Source organism: Martes martes, assembly GCF_963455335.1.
Source record: "Martes martes genome assembly, chromosome: 16".
Taxonomy (NCBI): domain Eukaryota; kingdom Metazoa; phylum Chordata; class Mammalia; order Carnivora; family Mustelidae; genus Martes; species Martes martes.
Window position 1 is genome coordinate 25627045 of NC_137904.1, and position 23223 is coordinate 25650267.

General features: G+C 42.2%; 1 protein-coding gene across 3 annotated transcripts in view; it reads right to left on the minus strand.

Moving 5' to 3' along the window:
• MYO1D (myosin ID) overlaps positions 1-23223 on the minus strand; it is a 339001-nt gene that overhangs the window by 113936 nt on the left and 201842 nt on the right. For 2 of the 3 annotated variants that reach the window (XM_080825903.1, XM_080825902.1), the window contains exon 20: positions 17870-17983. The exons of the other annotated variant lie outside the window; for it this stretch is intronic. In XM_080825903.1, the coding sequence (XP_080682029.1) occupies positions 17870-17983 (114 nt within the window). The remainder of the gene's footprint in view (positions 1-17869; positions 17984-23223) is intronic. 3 annotated transcript variants of the gene reach the window in all.

Genomic DNA, 23223 nt, shown 5'->3' on the forward strand with positions numbered 1-23223 from the left:
AGAGGCAGGCAGAGAGAGAGGGGGAAGCAGGCTCCCCACTGAGCAGAGAGCCCGATGTGGGGCTTGATCCCAGGACCCTGAGATCAGGACCTGAGCTGAAGACAGAGGCTTAACCCACTGGGCCACCCAGGCACCCTCTCACCCCCCCCCCCTTTCATGTTACCAGTTATAGCATACTACTACTCTCCAAATGCAAGATAGATATATTCACAACCCAACAAGCTTTGTGCAAGGGTGATGGCACAGTGGACCAGAGACGTAACAACAGTCCTCAGATGTGGCTTTCTAAGGAGCAAAGGACTGATCAATCTATAGGAGTCAAAGAAATAATTCAGCCAAGTCAGGAGAGAGGATCCTGAACTTGTTGACCTAACTTACTCCACTAGAGGTACCCCCACCCTTGGCGTATTGTAAAGATGTTTTTATTTAGATATAATTCCAGCAAAGTGAAATATTTCTTATGGCTGTTATTTTAGAGAATCAGATACTCCCTGGGGCGCCCTGGAACTTCATTATAATAATTCAGTGTACAAAAAGTTTGCTCTGGACTTCAACCAATAACAGAGAAACAAGTTCATTTAATACCTGTAAGTTCAGGACCAAGTACAGGCTGCCTCCCAGTGATGTGGGGAGGGTCAGGTGAGATAGTGTATGCTGATGTCCACTGTAAGGGGTGAAAGTCATCAATTGTGATGTGATTTTATTCTTATACTACACTTGCATATACTTATATTTGTTTAAGGAGAATCTTCCAATAAGACAGTCCTCAAATGTAAGACCACAGTCAATACCTAAAAGAAGATTTAATTTTGGGGCACCTGGGTGGCTCAGTCGGTCAAGTGTCGACCTTCGGCTCAGGTCATGATCCCAGGGTCCTGGCATTGAGCCCCACATCGGGCTCCCTGCTCTGCGAGCTTGCTTCTCCCTCTGCCCTTCCCCACCTCCTGCCAGCTCATGCTCAACCTCTCTCTCTCTCTCAAATAAATAAATAAATAAATAAAATCTTTAAAAAGAAGATTTAATTTTTGGTGCAGAGGACAAGATCTCATGGCTTTCTAGAAAAAGCATACACATACACGCTGTTCCCCTCCTCTCCTCCCTCCTTGTCTCTGTCTCTGTCGTGTATGCACACGTACAAAAATACAGTGGTAGAACTGAAATCTGGGTAAGTCCAACTTTTGCTGGATGGTTCTGAGAAATAGCCTGAATAGCACAAGTAAGAGTATTTGGGGAAAAGAATAATTATATCAGTGGTTCTCAGACCTGATCACACAGTGCACTCAGCTGGGGGCTTAAACACACGCTGATGCCCCAGGTCTAACCCCCGCAGATTCCATTTCATTGGTCTGGGGTGTGGCCTGGATATCAGAATTTTTACACATTTATTCCATCTTGAAGCCAATATTGAGAATCCTGAGTCAAAAAGCTACTGACATTTTTGATTTGGCTTTAAAGTAAATAAAGTCAAATTCAAATCTCCCAAGTATCAGGTTAGCAATCAAAACACGCCTTTCTGTCTTTTTTTCTGGCTCATGTGAGACTGTGGTATCTTTCCCTATTGGTTTCTTCTTAGAACAGACAGGACTGCAATTAAGAGAGAAACAGTTGTGCAAATAGAAGTACAATGTGGCAGCTCCCTTCAAAGGTGCTGGTTTGCGGGTTTTTTTTCCCGTTCTGATGGAAATGAAACAAAAGGTTTTTCTGTTTTGTGTCCCCATGGACCATGCTCCCAGAGCCTGTGACATGCAGAACACAGCCAACACTCAAGCTCTAGTCTTCACTATACAGTTTCCTGCAGGATCCCCAGGGCCTACAAGTCACTTATCCTTAAAAGGTTAAGATGAAATATTTTAGAAAGCAATTATTATTTTTGTGAGAAAGACATAAATAAACAAGGGAAATGGGAGAGAGAAAGCAAGAGACCATTCTAGGCAACTAAGTCAAGATGCCTTGTCACGTGGCTCACTTGGGCCTTTGTGTCTACAAAATCTGGAGTAAAACCCTGCGAAATATGAGAATTGGTCTCTTCATTTATAAAATGATACTTAAGTCCTTGCCCAGGATTCTTACAAAGATGAGATAGACCAGATTTAAATCACTTAATAAATGCGTGGCATCGGGTACGTGACAAATGCTAGTTGTGTGATTTCTTTCCTCTTCTTCTTTTTATTTATTTATGTATTAGAGAGGGAGGGGGAGAGAGAGAGAGAGAGAGAGAGAGAGAGAGAGAGAGCAGGAGCTGGGGGCAGGGCAGAGGGAGAGGGAGAAGCAGACTCTCCCACTGAGCAGGGAGCCCGATGTGGGGCTTGATCCCAGGACCCTGGGATCATGACCTGAGCTGAAGGCAGACACTTAACTGACTGAGCCACCCAGGCACCCCTTCCTTCCTCTTCTTAAAATAGGATTTTAGTTGCATGTGCTGTTTGTCACAAGGAGGAGGAGGTGGCGGCAGTTCACCATCGGGGTTGTGAGTCCAAGGTCTCCAAGGGTATGGGGTAACAGACAAGTGTGTGAAGCCGGCTCTATTCCCTGTGAGCTTTGTGACCTTGGGTGGGTTACTTCCCCTTCCCAAGGGGTGGTCTCCTCTTGAGAGACAGGTACCCTGGTCATCTGAACCTTACGGCTGCCACTGGCCTGTGCTGGAGGGGCTGGTTCACTTCTCCGCCCCGCTCACCGGCCCACAAGGCTTCAAGGGCAAACTGAGATGTGCTGTTGCATTGCTAGTGCAAATGCACAGCGTGCAGTAGGTGCTCGGAAATGTTCAGTGCACACGACAGCTCTGATAAGACACTCATGTAAAAGGAAGCACACTGTTACTTCGGCTTAGTGACATCTATTTCTGCAAAGGCAGAGATCCTTTTATGTGTATGTCTCCACTCAGGGCTTGGCTTTAAAAGGATCTCGTTCCTGGCAATCTGACCTCTGGATAAATATGGCGGTGCTGTACTAATTTTCTTGTACTTTAGTGGTTTAAAGGCTTTTTGTTTCCTTAACGAGATAGCTTTTTAAAGTAGTCATAAATTGGGTCTAATGATTGTTGCCTTTCAGATACTGATTTAGTGCATCTTTTACATTTGTAATTAAATTTCCAAGTATAGTACCGACAAAAATGGACTCTACCTTGTGCCCCAGAGCACTGACTTTTGACACACTAAATCAGTTTGCTTAGTAGTTTAACATAAGTGGTGGTCTCTAACCGATGTGACAAAAGGCATTTATGTCTAAATGCATGTCAGGAAAACAACCAGTTGGGTAGCTCTGAGATTCTGACTTCTTCCTCTCTTATTAAAAAAGAAAATTAGAGAACATTGTTAAATGTCCCATTTCTTAGAAGTATTTTCAAGCCACGTGGCTCATTCAAATCCAATAATAAAATCGTTGAGTGCTAAAAAAAAAAAATTATAAGGAAAGTGGAAAGACTGTTTCATTGTCCAAACCAGCAGAGCAGGAAAGGACTCTTGAAAAATTAAACTGAAACCTTAATATCTGTATCTCTAAAAATTCTTCTTTAAGAGAGACATCACTGTTTTCTAAGAATGGAGGTTTCCAAATATCTAATATTACTAAGCAACTCTCTTTGTTGTAATAGGCGAAAATATAAATGTTTGCACAAGACGTCTGAAATAATACAGATTCTGGGACCTGCTGAGAATTAATTAGGACGGTAAATTTATTGCCTACATAAATAAATAAACCTGAGTGCCACTCCACGTCTGTCATTAAGGGTTATATACTTTCCATTAAAGAAGACTAATAAATACAGTTTAGAGGCTCGAGGGAGGAGAGAGGGGAGTAGGCTGGCGTACAGCAGCTCCGGCGGTGCCAGACGTCAGCTGACCGCCTTCATTGAGATTGCCATGGAAACACCTTCTCCTGGGACACTGCCATGAGGGTAGGGTGCTTTAGAAATGGTGATGGGGAGCAGAGCCCACAGTGATGGATTTCAGCAGGGCTCACCCCTGTACACATTACAAGGACAATCCATCTTCCAAATGAAATGATAGCTTTCTAGCGAGTCACCATCAGATAGAGTAATAATGCATGAAGCCTGGCATAATTACAACCCATTTACCTCCATGAAACATTCACATCACTTCATTGTCTCTTTTCTCGCCCCTGCTTGCCTGTATTCTCCACAGATTTAAAGGAGGTGTTTGTGTAATTAATTGGCTACTTCCCTGGCCATCAAGCCCACACTGATTAAAAGGGACTATATCAAACAGCATTAGCGGACAGGCTGAAACATTCTTCAAACCAGCCAAGCAAAACGAGCACAATTCATCAACAAAAGGGCAAGAGGCATTTCAGCCTAGGTCGGGTTAAATGCTTCAGTTTCTGTGGTCTCCCTTGAAACCAGTGAACAGATTTTATGTTTACGCAAATTAAACCTGATCTTGGCAACCAGCTCCCTGAGTGCTGGCTGGTGTGAGCCCATGTCCCCGTGAACTCACACGGCACAAGCTCATCGATTGAGGTGACTTGCTTTAGCCGTGGGGTGCGATCTTTTCCAGCCATTTATAGTGATCTCTCTAGGATAATTCTCAGAGTTAAAGAGGTTGCGACCAAAGTTCTGTACACAACATTACTAATTAGGTAGGTTCTGTACACAACATTGCTAATTAGGTAGGTTACTTCTTGTCTGTTCTCCATATCAACCCGAGCAACCCTGAGTCTCCCAGCTTTGCAAAAACCTCAAATTTCGAACCTCCTATCTCCTGTAAAAAATTTTAACCTTTCCTGACGCTGGAAATGCTTTACTTCAATATTAAAACTTACGAATACAGTGTAGATAGGGACTCAGGGGGGTGAGGCTAATCTGACAGTAACACAGAATCCAGCTGGCTGAAACCCTATCCCAAATCTGTACTCTTTGTACAAAGAAAGTCACTCTGTGGCTAAGAAAGGGGTCACTTGTAACTTGAATGTCTCATTCTCAGACTGTTGTTTATAATTACTTGACCATGCCATTTGTGAGAACAGGGTTTGCTGAAACTCATCTCAAAAACCTGCCATGATTTCCTATTTTTATACTTCCTACAAAGAATGACTGAAATCATTGCTAAATGATAAACCAGCTGCATAATTTTTGCTAATGGGAGAGAAAAAAGGTACTGAATTTATGTTTTAATTACATTTTGTTTAGGCTTGCGGGAAGATCAGTCTTTCTTTTCTTTTCTTTCTTTTTTTTAAAGATTTTATTTATTTATTTGACAGACAGAGATCACAAGTAGGCAGAGAGGCAGGCAGAGAGAGAGGGGGAAGCAGGTTCCCCGATGAGCAGAGAGCCCGACGCGGGGCTCGATCCTAGGACCCTGAGATCATGACCCGAGCTGAAGGCAGAGGCTTCAAACCACTGAGCCATCCAGGTGCCCCCAGTCTTTCTCTCTTGAACATAAACCAATTAATGACAGAGAGTGGGGAGGTAATTCCTGTAGAGATTAACTGGGACCCCTGGGTGTGCTGAGTTACGGAGTTTAGGGTGACAGGAATACTTGATACTACTACATGTCTGTCAGAATGGCTACAATTGAAACAAACTGATAGTAGCAAACATTGGTGAAGATGAACGCTTATTCACTGCCGGCAGGAAGGCAAAATGGTACAGCGACTCTGGGAGACAATTTGGCAGTGCATATAAAGCCAAACTTAGTCTTGCCACATGATGTAGCAATCACATGGGCAGGTATTTACCCAGATGATTTGAAAACTGGTGTCCATACAAAAACCTGCATGTGAATGTTTAGCAGTTTTATTCATAATGGCCTCAAACCGGAAGCAACCAAGATGTCCTTCAGTAGGCAGATGGGTAAGAAAATCACAGCACATCCACACAGCGGAATATTCAGTGATAAAAAGAAATGAGCCACAGAAAGACACGCAAGAACCTCAGATACCTCTTGCTCAGTTAAAGAAGCCAATCTGAAAAGGTTACAAAGTGTATGATTCCAATTATGTGATATTCTAGAAAAGGCACAACTACAGAGTCAGTAGAACAATCAGTGGCTGCTGGGGTTTGGGGGAGCTAACAGTTGTAGAAATAAATATCAAGCTTTCCCTCCCTGGCTGCCTGAGGACTGACTGCCATTAGGAAGAACGTAGTAACTGTCTGAACCGGGAAGTTCACGACCAACTGACGACTTCAGCAAGAAACAAATGGTCATCGAGGTCCTCCACCCCAGAAAGGCAACAGTACCTAAGACAGAAATTTGGGAAAAACTGGCCAAAACATACAAGACCACACCAGATGTCATCTTTGTATTTAGATTCAGAATGCATTTTGGTGGTGGCAAGCCAATTGGCTTGGGCACAATTTATGATTCTTTGGATTACAGAAGGAAAATGAACCCAAACATAGACTTGCAAGACATTGCCTACATGAGAAGAAAAAAGACCTTAAGAAAATAGCAAAAGGAACATAAGAACGGAATGAAGGAGGGCAGGGGGACTCTGAGGGCCAACACTGGTGTTGGCACAAAGGAGTAAAGATTCTGGGGTGACTCTGGGGATCTGCAGGGACTATGTAGACTACAGACTTTTCATGAGAGGATCAATAAACTGTAAAAACTTAAAAAAAAAAATCAAGAAGAAAGTACCGGAAGAATTTGGTTATGAAAACAGACTGGGAAAAGAAACTGAAAATAACAGGTATTGGTATAGTGATGGGCAACTTATCAGTATGTAATTATTTGATGGTGATATTTATCTTTATTTTTATGCTAAATTCTAGGTGTTCACAGGAAAACACAGGGTATCTATTCTACAAATGGTCAGAAATTTAGACCGCAGCGGAGGAAACATAACTGTGGCCTGTGTACAATGAAACATCCAAAGACTAGCAACAAGGCAGAGTTGGCTGTACTTATGCCGCTTTTGTTGAGGTGCAGGGTATCATCTCAAGAATGTGGAAGTCTACTGACAATAAAATCAACACCTCCTGATTTAACTGCTGGTTAATAGAAAATACAGGGACTAGGAGGACAAATTAAATGAATGACGAGGAAACAGACAAATCTGGACGAGACCAGTTCCGGACTTTATAAAGTCAATGTCACACATATCACATGTTGGAGGGAATGTGAAGAAACCAGAACTCCCATGCGCTGGGGAGAATGTACCATGGAGCAGCCATTTTGGAAAAGTTTGGTAGTTTCTTACAAATTTAAACAAATGCCGTATGATGGACTAATTTCCCTCCCAGATAGCCATCTGAGAGAAATAAAAGCATATGCTATACAAAGACTTACATGCAAATGCACCTAGCAGCCAGATGTCCGTCTGCTGATGCATGGAGAAATGAATACGGTCTATCCATGCAATGGAGATGACTCAGCAGTGAGTTGAACGAACTAACAACACAAGGTACAACCTAGATGAACCCCAAGAACACACTGAGTGGAGGAAGCCACACACAGAATATGTGCTGCAGGAGTCCATGTATGTCAAGTTTCTAGAAAAGGCAGAAGGAGAGGCTGAGGTTGGGAGCGAGGATTTACCGCCAATGAGCACAAGAGGTGCTCTGAGTTGATGGAAATGTTCCAAAACCAGATTGGGTCATGTTTGCACAACTGGGTAAATTTACTAAAAGTAACTGAGTGGTACCTTACAATGGTAAGTGAATTCTATGGTAAGTGAATGTTTTAGCTTGCTAGGGCAGCCATATAGAGCCCACAGAATGGATGGCTTAAACAAGTTCTGGAGACTACAAGTCCAAGATCAAGGTGTGGAAGGGTGTGGTTCCTCTGAGGCCTCTCTCCTTGACTTGTGGATGGGCATCTTCTCTCTCCATTCTTACAGGGTCTTGCCTCTTCTAATAGGGACACCCGTCAAATCAGATTAGGGCCCACCCTCATGACCTCATTGTAACTTAATTACTTCTTTGAAGACCCAATCTCCAAACACAGCCACTGTTCTGAAGTACTGGGGGTTAGAACTTCAACCAGTGAATTCTGGGGGAGTAATAATTCGGCTGTTATAGCAAATCAAAATTTAATAATGCCATTTTAAAAAGTCAACATCCTGGAAAAAAAAAAAGGCTGTGTGTGCGGAGGTGCAGTTCTGGATGGAAAGAGATATAACTCTAAAATACGAACCTAGGTAATATTTTTAAAAATAGGTATAAGACATTCTTGGAACAAATGAAGAAATATGAATATGTGCTGGATATCAGATGATATTATGGAAATGTTACTTTCTTAGATATGAAAATGGTATTGAAGTTATGAAGGAGAAAGTCCTTATTCTTAGGAGAATGCATACAGGATTATTTTAGCAGCAAAGCATCATCAAAGAGAGATAAAACAAATACAGCAAAAAACAAACACTCAGTGAATCTAGGTAGAGAGCATTATGGTATTCCCTAATACCTAAAAGGTATTCTTTCAACTTCTCTATACATTTCAAAAATTTTATAATGCAAAGCCAGAGGGATGGGATTAGCATTGAACTCTGAGGAGGCAGGAAGTTCTCAAGACAAGAAAGACATCTCTACCAAAGTTTTCCTTTATTCTTTTTCTTTCTTGGTAATTGAAGTAGAAAATGTATCCTTCTAAAGCTCACACCCAGTTATAGCTTTTTTCTAAGCAAGAAATGGTTAGTGTTTCTACTGTTTCTGCTACGTAAAATCTAGAAGAAAACATACCACAGATTGTAGACTTTTTAAAGTTTGACATGGAAGAGGCCAAGACATGTGGGTATAGCTCATTTAAAATAACAAATGACAAGTAAAGATCTTTTTTTTTTTTAAGATTTTATTTATTTGGGAGAGAGCGAGAGAGCACAAGCAGGGGGAGCAGGTAGAGGGAGATGGAAAAGCAGGCTATGTGGGGCTCGATCCGAGGACCCTGGGATCATGACCTGAGCTGAAGGCAGACATTTAACTGACTGCGCCACCCACGTGCCCCGAGATCTTTTTTTAATAGGAGGAGCAAACAGGTGAGGTGTGGGCTAACCAGGGCCTACAGATGTGTTTTACTTGGCTTGCATGGCATTTAATCAGGAGACTTACACAAAATACAGACTTCAGCTTTTTCTAGGTGAATCCAAAGACTTGGCATACTGGACTCAGGCATGGTCACACAGACCACAGTGGAGTGGTGACTGCCCCATGACAGGGTATATGGTCTTCATTCACTTCTGAATCTGTCAGACTCCTGAAGGAATCTGACATTTGATAAAGAAAATGATTAAATGTTAAGTTGCTGCTTTTGATGAGATCTGCTCTACCACCATCCTCAGCCCTCTTTCCATTCATATGGATGTAGCTAGTGAGAACATTATGTTGGGAGGAAGGTGAAATTGAAGGGAAAGGATCTAGATATACCAGTGTATCCACATGGGGAAACGTGAATGCCTATAGCCTCACATAGACACAAAAATCAATTCTAGGTGGACTCTTCATGTCAATGGGAAAGGTAGAGCAATAAAGTGCTTTAGAATATACTGGAAGAGAATATACCAGATAGAATGCCAATACAGAATATACCAGAATATATATACCAATATACCAGGTATATATACCAACATAGAATATAACAGAAGAGCATACCTTCATGACCTTGGGATAGGGAATGATTTCTTAAACAAAAACAAAACTGCATCAACCTCAAAGAAAAAAGGTGGTAAGTTGAGCTACATTAAAGTAAAACATTTTGTTCTAAGACACCATTCAAAGAATGAAAAGTCAAGTCACAGAGTCAGAGAAAATCTCTGCAACTTCTTTAACTGCCAATGGCCCCTTGTGCAGACTATAGAAATCAATTTTTAAAAGACAACTGAATACAAAAACGGGCAAGAGATTTGAGCAGGCATTTCAACAAAAGGTGTCCACGACTCATAAACATATAAAAAGGTGCTAGACCTTCTTAGGTCTAATAAGGCAATGCAAATAAAAAACACAATCCATATCTATCAACAAACGAATGGATAAAGATGTGGCATATATATGTATTGGAATACTATTCAGCCACAAGGAAGAAGGAAATCCTGCCATTTGTAACAACTAGGATGGAGGGCATCACACCCAAATGGAAAAAAAAAATACTATATGATTTTACAGAAGAAATACTATATGATCTCACTTACATGTGGCATCTAAAACAGCGGAACTCATAGAAACAGAGAGTGGAGTCGTGGTTACCAGCGGCTGGAGAGTAGGGGAAATGGGACATGTTGGACAGAGGGCACAAACTTCCAGTTATAAGACGAATAAGTTCTAGAAAACTACTGAACAGCAATGGTGATGATAGTTAATAGTTAAAAAGTTAAAAGTTGCTAAGTGGGTAGAACCTTAAACACTCACCATGAAAAAGAAATGGTGCTATGTGATGGGATGGAGCTACTGGCTATGGCGGGATCACTGTGCAACATGTATCAAATCCACCTGCTGTATACTTTACACAGAAACAATGTTACATGTCATTTATATCTCAAGAAAGCTGAACAAAGCCCCCACAATGTGGAGCTACCTCATACCTTACCAACATAGCGAACATTTACAAGACTGTCCGTAGCTGGTGCCGGGGAGGAGATGGGAGCAACTGGACCTGTCACACGTTGTTGGTGGAGGTGTCAACCAGTGCAACTGCTTTGGAAACCTGGAATTATCTATTACAGTTTCACTCCTGGGTATCTGTCCAGTGAAAATATATGCACGTAAACACTAAAAGATATGTATAAGAATAAAAAAAAAAACCTCAAACATCCATCAACGTATGAGTGGATAAACAGACTGTGGTATATTTTCACAAGGAAATACTATAGAACAACGAAAATGAGCAAATTAGAGTTAGATGAAATAACATGGAGAAATGTCACAAATATATCATGCTGAAAGAAGCCACACAAAAAGGGATATGTAGTGTTTTACTTCATTTGAATGAAGTTTGAAATGAGCAAAATTATGTCTTTGAGAAGGAAGGAAGAGATAGTGACCTGGAGGGAACATGTGTGAGGTCATGAGCTCATGACCCAAGCTGAAGATACAAGCCTATTAATGGCCTGTATCTTGACTTTGGTGATGGTTACATGGGTGAATTCACTTTGTGATCATTCACCAAGTTCTGCCCTTAAGATCTGTGTGCTCTTCTGCATGCATGTCACTAAAAAAGTTAAAATACTTGCCCAGATGCGAATAGCTGGTGGGGGGTATACCACATGCCAATAAGATATCTCAAGGGTTTGCTAATCCAGTGATCTCAGATTTACTTAAATTACCCCAAGTTCATGAAAAAGTTTGAAAATCTCTATTCTTATGGGAAGCTGTCACCAAACATGGAAAAAAACAGCAAAGATACATTAAGTTCTTGTTCAGACACTCATTTCAAAGAGAAATTGGACTAGGGCTGTTTTGTATATTGACACAAGATATTAATAATATTGTTCTGACCTGTTAGAAAGATGGTTTAGGAGTACATAATGGGGCAATGGCAGAGAGAAGATTTCCAAGCCATAAAGTGAAAAATGGTTACCTTGAGTTTGTTGTTTTCTGTCTTTTTGATTTTAATTTTAGTTCTCTTTAAGTGTTTTTAAGTCCTTTTTTTTCAAAAAGATTTTATTTTAAAGAGAGAGAGAGTGTGTGCAGAAACACGAGAGATCATGTTGGCGGGGGGGGGGACAAGCAGACCCCACACTGAGCGTGGGGCCCTGTGTGGGGGCTTGAACTCATGACCTTGAGGGCATGACTTGCGCCAAATCAAGAGTCAGATGCTCAACTGACTGAGCCACCTCGGTGCCCTGAAAGGCTGTTTTTAATTCTGCAACATGTTTTGCTTTTAATTTAACAGAAACTCACTAGAACAATATAACAGATGATGATCTGATGAATTCTTATCTTTAAAAAATAATTTAGGGATACGGCCAGTGCAGAATGTTGACTGCAGGGTAACAGCCTCCTGAGGTGTTGCTGATGTTAAAATATACATGAAACAGATTTTCTCACAAGCAATCAATGAACTTAAAGTCTGTGGACTTCCCTCCCTCCTCTAGAAAATACATACGCACATACCAGACATTAACATATACATGACAATTTGAAAACATACCACTAAACCACCCACGCTTAAGGAACTCACAATGGAGATGACAAAATAATTAGAATTGAACAAGGACAATACCACATATTATAACATGTGACGTTCAGCTCAAGCCATTCCTAAACACAAATGTATCGTCTTTGATGCATTTTATAAAAACTAAAATTAAGAAACAAAAGCAGCTAATCCCTCAACTCAAAAAGCTAGAAAAAAGAACCAACAGACTAAATCTAGAGACTGGAGAAGGAAAAAAAGAGCAGAGGTCAATGAAAAGGTAATGAAATCAACAAAATAGGTCTCCAGCAAAACTGACCTTGGAAAAAATGAGAAAAAGCACATCTGATCAATATGAAGGACACAGAGGGTATGTAACAGAGGTACAGTGCAGAGCTCTCCACCCGGGGCCGTCCCCGAGGTCACTGTCTTCCCTGAAATCAAGTGGCCACCCTGGTTTAGTTAGCGGCTTCTTCTCCCCCCGAGGAACAGCAGAGGGCTGCCCCTCTGAGCTCGAGGGAATGGGGCGTACTCTTCTTCAGACGGAGGAGAAAACAAACGTGATTCTAGGTGCTTCACATGCCGGACGGTAATGGTCCGTGTATCATCAGGTGTCCAGATCTCCCCTGGGCTTCCGTGGTCACCTGACTCCTTTACTTCACCTTTCTCTTTGGCTTACCCTTCCTCCTCTATCCTCCTTCACAGATAGCTTTCTTCCCCACCACTTTTTTTTAGATTCTATTTTTTAAAAAGATTTTATGTATTTATTTGAGGAGAGAGTGCAGAGCGAGAGGGAACGAGTGCGGTGGGAAGGGGCAGAGGCACAGGAGGAAGCAGACTCCCTGCTAAGCAGGGAGCCGGCTCGGACTCGGGACTCGATCCCGGATCATGACCCCAGTTGAGGGCAGACGCTCAACTAACTGAGCCACCCAGGCGCCCCTCTCCTCCCCCTTCACTGAGGTATATATAACGTGCATTTAGCAGGGCACACATATCTCAAGGAAACCGCCCGATGAATTTGAATACATGCATACCCAAGGGTGACCACCACCCACTCAAGCTATGGAGCTGGTCATTTCCAGCCCCCAGAAGGCTCTTTCCTTCCTGCTCATGTCTCTGTGTCTCTGCTCTTCCTTATGCCCCAAATACTTTCCCTCCAAGTAAACATCTGGCTCATTTCTTAGCTCCTTCACTTCTCCGCTTGAATGTCAGCTTCGGAGTGAGGCCCAATCACCCTATTTGTAATTACAACACCTCTCACAGCCACTATCTTCCCTCCCTAGTCTGTGTTTTTCCTTATCCCCTGCTGATGGATTATATGACGTGTGTGCGTATATACACGCACGCGTACATGCACATTTACACATAAGCCCAAAGTCCGCTACTTGCCACCAAAGTTCCATAAGGGCAGAAACAGACCATTTTGACCCTTCCATGCCACGATACCCATAGGTCTGGCACATAACGAGTCCTCAGTGATCACTTATTGAAGGAAGACTTGAGTCACTGAGATTATAAACGCAATGGTCACAGTGGTCTGAAACCCCCAGTGAAGGCAATTCCCACACCACTGTTCTAACTCAGGCGTAACTGCCCATTACGCGAGTCTCCTTAAGTCTCTGTTCATCGCACCTCAAGATCTAGCAGGAAGAAATGAGCACCAGGATGCTGCCGGAAACCACTCTCAGAGGGGACGTGGCCCTGCTTGCAGCCTGTCAGCAAGGAAGAGGCGCTCTCTCCCCAGCACACAGAGCCGGCGGGGTCTGTAGGGAGGAAGCAGTCACTTACCCTGTCACAGCCAAGACCCTGGACGCTGGCTGATATGCCCATTAGAGTTAAGACCTGGGACACTTAGGAGCTACTACTGCTTTACACAAGTTCAATGGGTTGGGAGGTGTAAAGACGGTAAACCGGTTGAGTACTTTTTACGGTGCATTAGGAAAACAACAAATATTCACCCCGTGTTGCCGGCTGGAAGCAGTTAAAAGCCCTGGTGAAGACCAGGTTTAGAAGCTGATCAGACACAGAGCCAAACGAGAGCCTCGCTGAAACTCTCACCCGTGACGGGCATCCACGAGCGCGAACCAGGTCCTGTTTGACAAGGACTGGAATCCTGGAGACTGGAACAGGAGTCAGTGGGAAGGGTCCAAGGCCCCACGGATGCCTGATGAAGCTGGCCTATTTGAAGCACTTCTCTCCTGATGACCCACCCCCAGCGTGATCCATGACCAAGGTCAAAGATGACTTGGGCCTAAGGACAGTGGCTAAAGACTGTAGAGGGAAGAGATCAATCATGTCCTAAACGAGCTGTAGTAATTATCCGTGCTACACTAGGAAAAGTCAGGGAAGAGGATACACACAGACTAACAAGTGCTTGGGAAGGAACTGCAGTACCGATGTGGGTCATGCGGAACCGGTTGCCATGGTGAGGACTCATCTGGAGACTGTGTTCCATATGTTACTGCAGGAGGACACCCCAGTGGTTTACGGGGCTGGCTGACGTAGACCCTAGCCTCGCGCTAGCCTGTGCTGTCTGGCAAGGATGGTGACTGTCAGGAAGAAGACGCTCAGAGAGCAGCAGAGCCCCAGAAAGCGGCAGGCACTTGACTCTCCATGCACTTGTGCTGCTCAGGGGGCTCTGGGATAACACAGGCCCCAAGGGCTCCCTTAAACGCTGATTGGTAGCATTTCTTGGGTCTTTGCAAGATTCTTCTCCCTTACTACCATGTGTCATCTCATTAAAAACAAAACATTACTCAAGAGAGTGTATGGTCACAATCTGTTCCTTGGAGCCAGAAAAGCTTAAGTGAGACAGGAAAGGAGCCTGTGCAGAAGGAGGAGTGTGGGACCCTCAGCGGTCTGTTCTTACCGACTACTCTTACTTCTGAAAACTTTCCAACTTGATTCTAAAACACGGCGTTCTTATAGTTCTCTTCTTTCCTAGAATAATTCACAACCTATGGAACTGAAGGGAAGCTACAGCTCATTCAGCACAGGAGAGAGAGAAGCACATGGAGGCCCGTTGAGAGATTTCCTTCTTACTCCATTTCCTTCAGCGATTCTTTCCCCACCATTTAACAGGGAATGTTCTCGAATCATCTGCCCCCTTTCTCTCTCTAGACTCATAATTTCAGCCTCCAACTATAAGTGGATCTGCTCTTAAATTTTTATTTTAAGTGCTGAATTCTCCCTCCCCCCATAATATTAGACTTAACAATTTATCTGTGGAATGTATACTTCCAAGTTTCACCAGCGCCTGAAACCCAACGTGGTTAAAACTGACATCGTCTCCTTTCTCCCTTCCCACTTTCTGCATTACTCTTATTAGCATTCTCCATTTTTAAAAGTTCCTTGTCTTAAGCTGTTTTTTAATTTCAGAATATTCTGATCATGCAAACAGTATAATGAATAAAATAACAAAGACTCCCGTTTTCAATTTCAACACTTAACTATTTTGCCATATTTGTTTCAGACTCAAAAACATTTTTATAGATATGGTTGGAAGTCCCCTATCCCATTCAACCTGGTCCCTTCCTTAAGAGGCAGCCACTCCTCCAAGGTTGGTTCCTGCCAAAAGCAGATCCCAAGAGAAAGGCTGATAAACCCAGAGGACTGATTTGGAAGGTGCAGGGACACTGGCAAGGGTGTGGGGAGGTGGTTTGAGTGTGGGAAGACAGCCAGTGGGGCCCAGTGTTAAATGAGCTACCACTGTGCGTAAGCTGAAGGCAAAGTGAGTTCTGGCAGCCTAAGGGCAGCCTTCTGACAAGAATGTTGACTGATGAAAGTTAGGCTGGGGTGCCCAGAAATAATAAGGGAATACAGGGGGACATGGGCAGAATACTGACAGCATCTGTGGTAGTGTGTGCCCATTCTTTTTTTTTAAGATTTTATTTATTTATTTGACAGAGATCACAAGCAGGCAGAGAGGCAGGCAGAGAGAGAGAGGGGAGGAAGCAGGCTCCCTGCCAAGCAGAGAGCCCGATGTGGGGCTCGATCCCAGGACCCTGAGACCAAAACCTCAGCAGAAGGCAGAGGCTTAACCCACTGAGACACACAGGCGCCCCGTGTGTGCCCATTCTATTGACATTGCTTACTTTTACTGCAATTGTCAAACATCATTAATTTTTATATTAGATGATATTATTGATAACACTAACAACAATGATACTGATGAAGGGGAACAGTGACTATAAATACACGCCAGTCAACATGAAAAAGGATGGTAGTTTGGGAAAATAACTTGAGTTCAAAGAGTTGTTTAGCTATTTATTGAATTTGTATCAAGTGCTTTGATTGATCTCCCTTTCAATAGAAGGTAAAGAAATAAAACACCGGTCACAATTCATGTTTTGTTTGGTTCCACACTTCATCTGACTTTGACAAAATCTGATTTTCTTCCGTACCTTCCTTCATCTCCTACTTTAGGATTGCAGTGATTAGGCTTAAACGATGATTGATGTGTGAGATTACAAGCGTTTGCTAGGAAGACTATATACAATCAAGAATGCCTTAGAATATCATTTTCTTCTTAGCTGCAATCTATTAGCCTTTCTATTGAAAGGGAGAAAGAGATGCATGTGTGTGTACAGGGTGGCAGTGGCGGGGCGTGTAATGGAGACAACCCCATAATCAGCCCTGCAGTGATATTCTAAATCATTTAGCAAAGCCAGGAATAGTTTGCCTTCTCTGTACCTCACAATCAACAGGACTCCTGATTTAACAACACAGAACTACAAAACAGTATGTTTCCTGTTCCCTTTTGTAGAGACCAGAAGGATTTAAAATAATCTTGAAACGATATTCCTCATAGATTCTATTATTGGACAGACAGACCTCCTTCCTTAGGAACTAGCAGACAGAAAAATCACCTGACACTCGAAAAGATTTTGTAGTCAGCAGGATGTTTCTGAAGAATCAAAACAGACAGTCACTTATAAAGCAGACCACATACAGCAGGAGGAAAATTTAAAAAAAAAAATCTTATATTGAGATTCAAGGAGATATCCACCAAATTTCGTATTTCAAATGAGAAATGATTACAGAACTTGAAAACCCCATGGAGGACAACTGAGTGGGTTTAGATCAGAGGCAAAATATACTGGTGAAAAGATCTTCTGGAAACAGCATAAATTTTACATCTGAAAGAGAGGTAGTGTTTTCATGAAGTAATTCTCTACTGTTTTTCTCCTAATTCCATTTCTCTATAAAAACAAACCTTTTGAAAACAAGTAAGAAAATATATTATATGCCACATTTAGGTAGTAGGTAGGATTAGGAACAGAGAAAGGTTACATAGAATAGAGTCCTTAATGCTTGTTTTTAAAAATGCCTTCATTAATCTATTGGAAACTTTGGATCCTTTTTTTTTTTTTTAAGATTTTATTTATTTATTTGACAGAAATCACAAGTAGGCAGAGAGGCAGGCAGAGAGAGAGGAGAGGAAGCAGGCTCCCTGATGAGCAGAGAGCCTGATACAATGCGGGGCTCAATCCCAGGACCTTGGGGTCATGACCTGAGCCGAAAGCAGGGGCTTTAACCCACTGAGCCACCCAGGCGCCCCCCCTCCACAACCTTTTCTTTAAGTACTCTCCGTACCCAATGTGCAGCCTGAACTCATGACCCCAAGATGAAGAGTTGCACGCTCTACCAACCGAGCCAGCCAGGCGTGCCTGGATCCTTCTTACAGAAAATTGTACATTTGTACAAGACATAAGATGGGCATAAAATTTCAGGAATTCATGGGTACCCTAGAGCTCCAAAGGTTGTAGTGATCAGTCTATTGACCCACCAGTGGTCCAAGAACACCAGGTTAAGACTCCATCCTTCAGGAAGCAGAGAACACTTACGTTGTACAGAGGAATGGTCTTCATCACCTTGTACTGTTTAGTGGGATCCATCTTATAGAGGTGACGATCGGTGACAAAAATCGCTCGGTCTTCCACCTTACTAAATCGATTCACCTATAAGAAAACAAAGCACTAAGCCATCATAGCTCATCAAGAATGAAATCAAATGATCCACCAGGAAATTATCTATCTAGGGGCAGAGGCGGCTGGCTGGGGAGACACATTCTTTTAACAGATAATGTACCATTCTCCAGGATGAACAGAGATCTACACGGACTTGCTGTTTCCAGATTTACAGGATTTTACAGTTTAAATTTCACCATTTTATAATTCAACAGGAAAAACAACAAAAACACATAAGAATTAAAGGACTAAAAACATGTGACCCAGACACTGTAATGAAAATGAAAAGAGAAGCCAGAAACTAAGGAGCAAATGTCTTGCATATCACATTTCTGTTAAGGGACACAATTGTATGTCTAAGAGAACAGAACATACATTGTACCTAGAATATGTAACTCCATAATAAAAAGACAAAAAAAAAAAAAAGAGTAAAGAATTTGAACAGACATTTCTCCAGAGCAAATAGCCAATAAGCACATGAAAAGATGCTTGACATTAGTGGCCACCAGGGAAACGTAAGTCAGAACCCCGGGGAGATACCACTTCGCACTCACCAGAATGACAATAATAACAAAGACAGATAATAACAAACGCTGGCCAGGATGTGGAGAAATTGGAACCCTCCTCACTAACGGTCGGAATGTGAAATGATGCAGTCACTTTGGAAAAGAGTCTGGCAGGGCCTCGAGTGGTTAAATCTAGAATTACCATCTGACCCAGAAATCCCACTCGCAGGTGTATCAGGGAACTGAAGACATATCCACAGGAAAACTTGGGCATGAATGTGCAAAGCAGCCTCAATCATGACAGGGACAACGTAAATGTCCATCCACTGATGAACCGATAAATAAAATAGGATATATCCACACCACAGAATACAACTGGTCAACAAGAAGAAATAAGTGTAAAAACATGATGCTGAGTCAAAGAAGTCAGGCCCAGAGGACCAGGCTGCAAGACTTCATTCACATGTAATATCCAGAATAAGCAAATCCGTAGAAACAGAAAGTAGGTTATTGGTTGCCTAGGGCTGGAGGAAATGGAAGGTTCGGAAGGATGACAGCTAAGGGTTGGGGGTTTCTTTTTGAAAACTGATGGTGGTGATGGATCTACAGCTCTGTGAACACACTGAAAGCCAATGGATTGTATACTTGAAAATGGTGAGTGGTATGGCACGCAATTAGATTGCAACAAAGCTATAAAAAATGTAAGCCCTATCAGAAACGACTCACTCTGCCCCTTTCCTAATTCCCTAAAGTATAATGAGTAAGTCATTAAATCTACATGTTTGGGAGCTCCTGGGTGGCTCAGTGGTTAAGTGTCTGCCTTCAGCAGGTCATGATCCCAGGGTCCTGGGACTGAGCCTGGCATCAGGCTCCCTGCTCAACAGGGAGCTACTTCTCCCTCCGCCCCACCCCTCCCAGGTCATGCTCGCTCTATTTCTCTCTCTGGCAAAAATAAATAAATAAAATCTTTAAAATAAAATCTTTAAAAATCCACTTGTTCAAAAATGGGACAGTGCCTTCCTAGTGCCTATGGCATGAATTATGGCACGAATGCCTCATAATTACCACTGTCCAAAACAAGAGAGGGCCACATGGAAAGGCAGTACATGCTCCCCCTGCAGATAGGACAGGATCAGATGCAAGGTGGACCCCTGATGTGGGTGTGGTAGAGGGGGTTCCTGCTTTGAATACAAAGACTCGAGGTTTCTAAGGTCCCCTCTCGCTCAGATCCTAGGATTCCCTTATCTGACTTTCAAGAGTTTTTCTATTTGTCACTATTCTCCTTTTCATTTATTTTTTTATTTTAAAGATTTTTTTTTTAGTAATCTCTACACCCAACACGGGGTTCAAACTTATAACCCCGAGATTAAGAGTCCCATGCTCTACTAAGCCAGCCAAGCACCCCACTATTCTCCTTTTTAAACTTTATTTCTTTACGGGCTCTGCTCCTATCTAACAGGTTTCCTCATGTTATGCTCTCTCTTAAAGATTTATGATTTTCCACTCTCCTTTTTAGCTCTCTGTATTTTAAGATAATGCTCAAATTCTCATTTCATGGGGCGCCTTGGTGGCTCAGTGGGTTAAAGCCTCTGCTTTCGGCTCAGGTCATGATCCCAGGGTCCTGGGATCGAGCCCGGCATCGGGCTCTCTGCTCAGCAGGAAGCCTGCTTCCTCCTTTCTCTCTGCCTGCCTCTCTGCCTACTTGTGATCTCTGTCTGTCAGATAAATAAATAAAATCTTAAAAAAAATTCTCATTTCATTATAAAACTGCTAAAATTTCTAAAGTAAAAAAACGATTACCCTTTCCTCTCACCCTCTATTACATAGTTTAGAGTGAATATATAGGATACATACGGAGTTAAGACTGAAACAAGAAAATTAACATTGTAACCAAAGGGCACAGGGTTTTTCTTTTAAAGCAGGATACTCAAGCATATGACAAGCTGTTGTCTAAGCACTTTTGCTAACATAAAATGCTCGATCCTGTCCCAAATGCCCCCCCCCCCTTTTTTTTTAAAGAAAGACAGGGCAGGTTTGCTGATGTTTATAAATTCCAAGACAATAAAGTTAAATCTATCCTTAGTCTCTACCTTCTCACTGTGAAGTTTAGTTAGTATCTACACTTCTTTACTAAAAGGGCAAAAGTTTTCATTTAATAACTGTAAAGTTTTACAAGGACACTTGTAATTTTGGGGCCATGGATGCATGTTAGGAATACATTTGATAAAACAGTTGTGTAGAACACTGTATTTTTAAACTTGTAGTTGAAGCTCTGTTTGGCAGTGGATGCTGATTCTACTTACGAATTTTGTAACAAGCTACTATAACCTCACAAACGTAGATCTAAGTAACTCAGCCACTATAAAATCCAGGTTACCTGGATTGGCAGTATATGAAAAAGCTGCTTCCCTTGTAAAATAGCTACAAATAGTTTACCAAAATAGTGAGAAATAAAACTTAGGAATTTACTTGAAAACAAAGTAAAAATCTCATATTCAACTGTATGTTTTCTTTTTTTTTTAAATGAAGACCAAGAAATAGCAAAACTACTTTATGGTAAAGGCAGTCAGAAGAGTGGTTGCCCTTGGTACTGGGAGAGCTTGGATGGGAAGGGGCATGAGAGAGCTTTTCAGGGTAATGGAAATGTTCTCTATCTGGACAGGGTTGTGATTTATATGGGTGTACACACTCATCATAATCCGTGAACTCTATACTTCAGATCCGTGCATCTACTTGTATATAAATTATACCTCAATACAAGTACATGAACAAAACACCGTAACATCTCAAAAATCCAGGACAGAGCCATATTTACTGCCTTTTTATTTCACAGACAGGAATCCTGTCTCCTAGCCAGGTTGGAAGTTCCGAGGGTCGTTATCATCTGATGGCTTTTTTCTTATCCCTCACAGCCCCCAGCACAGAAGTGGGCAGCCCACAGCGCTTACTCTACCCTTGCGGATCGGTTGGTTTTGAAAGCAATTCTAATCTGACAGGATAATTTCAAGAGGAGCTTCTCCCCACATGAGCCAATCAGTGTTGATGACTGGAAAACACGGCAGCACACTGGGGAGGTTGCATAATGTGTGGAAAAAAATGTCCCAAGTGGCAAATGATAGCACTTTTGTTCAATAGCTTAAGTCCCCATTGCCCAGTGTGGTCTTAGAAAACCTCCATTTCTGCACTGAAGAAAGAGGAAGTGGGGATTCTGCTTTCTTCTCTCTGAGGCTGGAAGACTATCGGGAAGCGATCTCTTCAATAAAAAGCTCCCTCATAGAGCAGGCACTATGAAAACACATGTACTGCGGGGCGCCTGGGTGGTTCAGTCGGTTAAGCGTCTGCCTTCAGCTCAGGTTGTGATCCCAGGGTCCTGCGATCGAGCTCTGTGTCAGGCTCCCTGCTCAGTGGGAAGCCTGCTTCTCGCTCTGCCCTGCCCCTGCTTGTGCTTTCTCTCTAAAATAAATAAAATCTTTTTTTTTAAAAGATTTTATTCATTTTACAGAGAGAGAGATCACAAGTAGGCAGAGAGACAGGCAGAGAGAGAGGAGGAAGCAGGCTCCCTGCTGAGCAGAGAACCCGATGTGGGGCTCGATCCCAGGACTCTGGGATCATGACCTGAGCCGAAGGCAGAGGCTTTAACCCACTGAGCCACCCAGGCGCCCCAAATAAATAAAATCTTTAGAAAAATTAAAAGCACATGGATTGCTCATCAGGAATTATTTATTCTTCTGGTTGGACTAGTCGAAATTTATTTGTACTTTTTAAAAAATCCCATAAAGAGTCTTTTCCATGAGTTAATATTTTCCTTCAGAGTCTGTATTTCTGGAGGGCAAGACATTGCCAGCAGCCATCACTACAATACTCTACACAGAGTATGGACAGGCCAGAGAAACTGCCTTGAGCGGATCTGGGAGAAACCTTTGTGTCTGTACTTGCAACACTGTATTGGTCATACTACCCTTATAAAATCCTTAGTTTCACACTTTCATTGAGAAAAGGGGTCTTTCTATAATCACACATCTCAAAATGGTATTGCTATATTTTTTAAATCCAGCACATTGCTACAATTGATTAGAAAAAAAGTTATACTGGTAAGCATTTCCTTAAATTAAATAATTTGATGATTTTTTTTCTCAAAATGGCAATGTGCACTTTTAAGCATTGTATAAATGCTAATATTTAAAGGAATGATATAAAGCCCTTGGTTATAGTAAGAATCTGAGACTAGTAGATGGGGTTGAGCTAGGTAAGAAACAAACACATGAAAATAATTTCATATAAAGATAAACATAAAATAAATCTAGATAATGGGATTGGGAGAAAATACACGTGTGATTCAGTACAGTGCTACTTTATGAGAGTCAGAGAATGCCCAATTTACAGGTAAATCTTTCTCTGATAGGCAGAATTAACCACAGGCCATTTTATAAATAAGGAATTAATTACATGCTAACTGGGATGTTTCAATCTTAGATTTGGGTAATACTTAAATCAAAACTGAGCACAGGGGTACCTGGGTGGCTCAGTGAGTTAAGCCTCTGCCTTCGGCTCAGGTCATGATCCCAGGGTCCTGGGATTGAGCCCTGTATCGGGCTCTCTGCTCAGTGGGGAGCCTGCTTCCCCGCCACCCCCGCGCCCCCCTACCCCCTGCCTCTCTGCCTACTTGTGATCTCTCTCTCTGTCAAATAAAAAACAAATATCTTAAAAAAAAAACAAAACAACTGA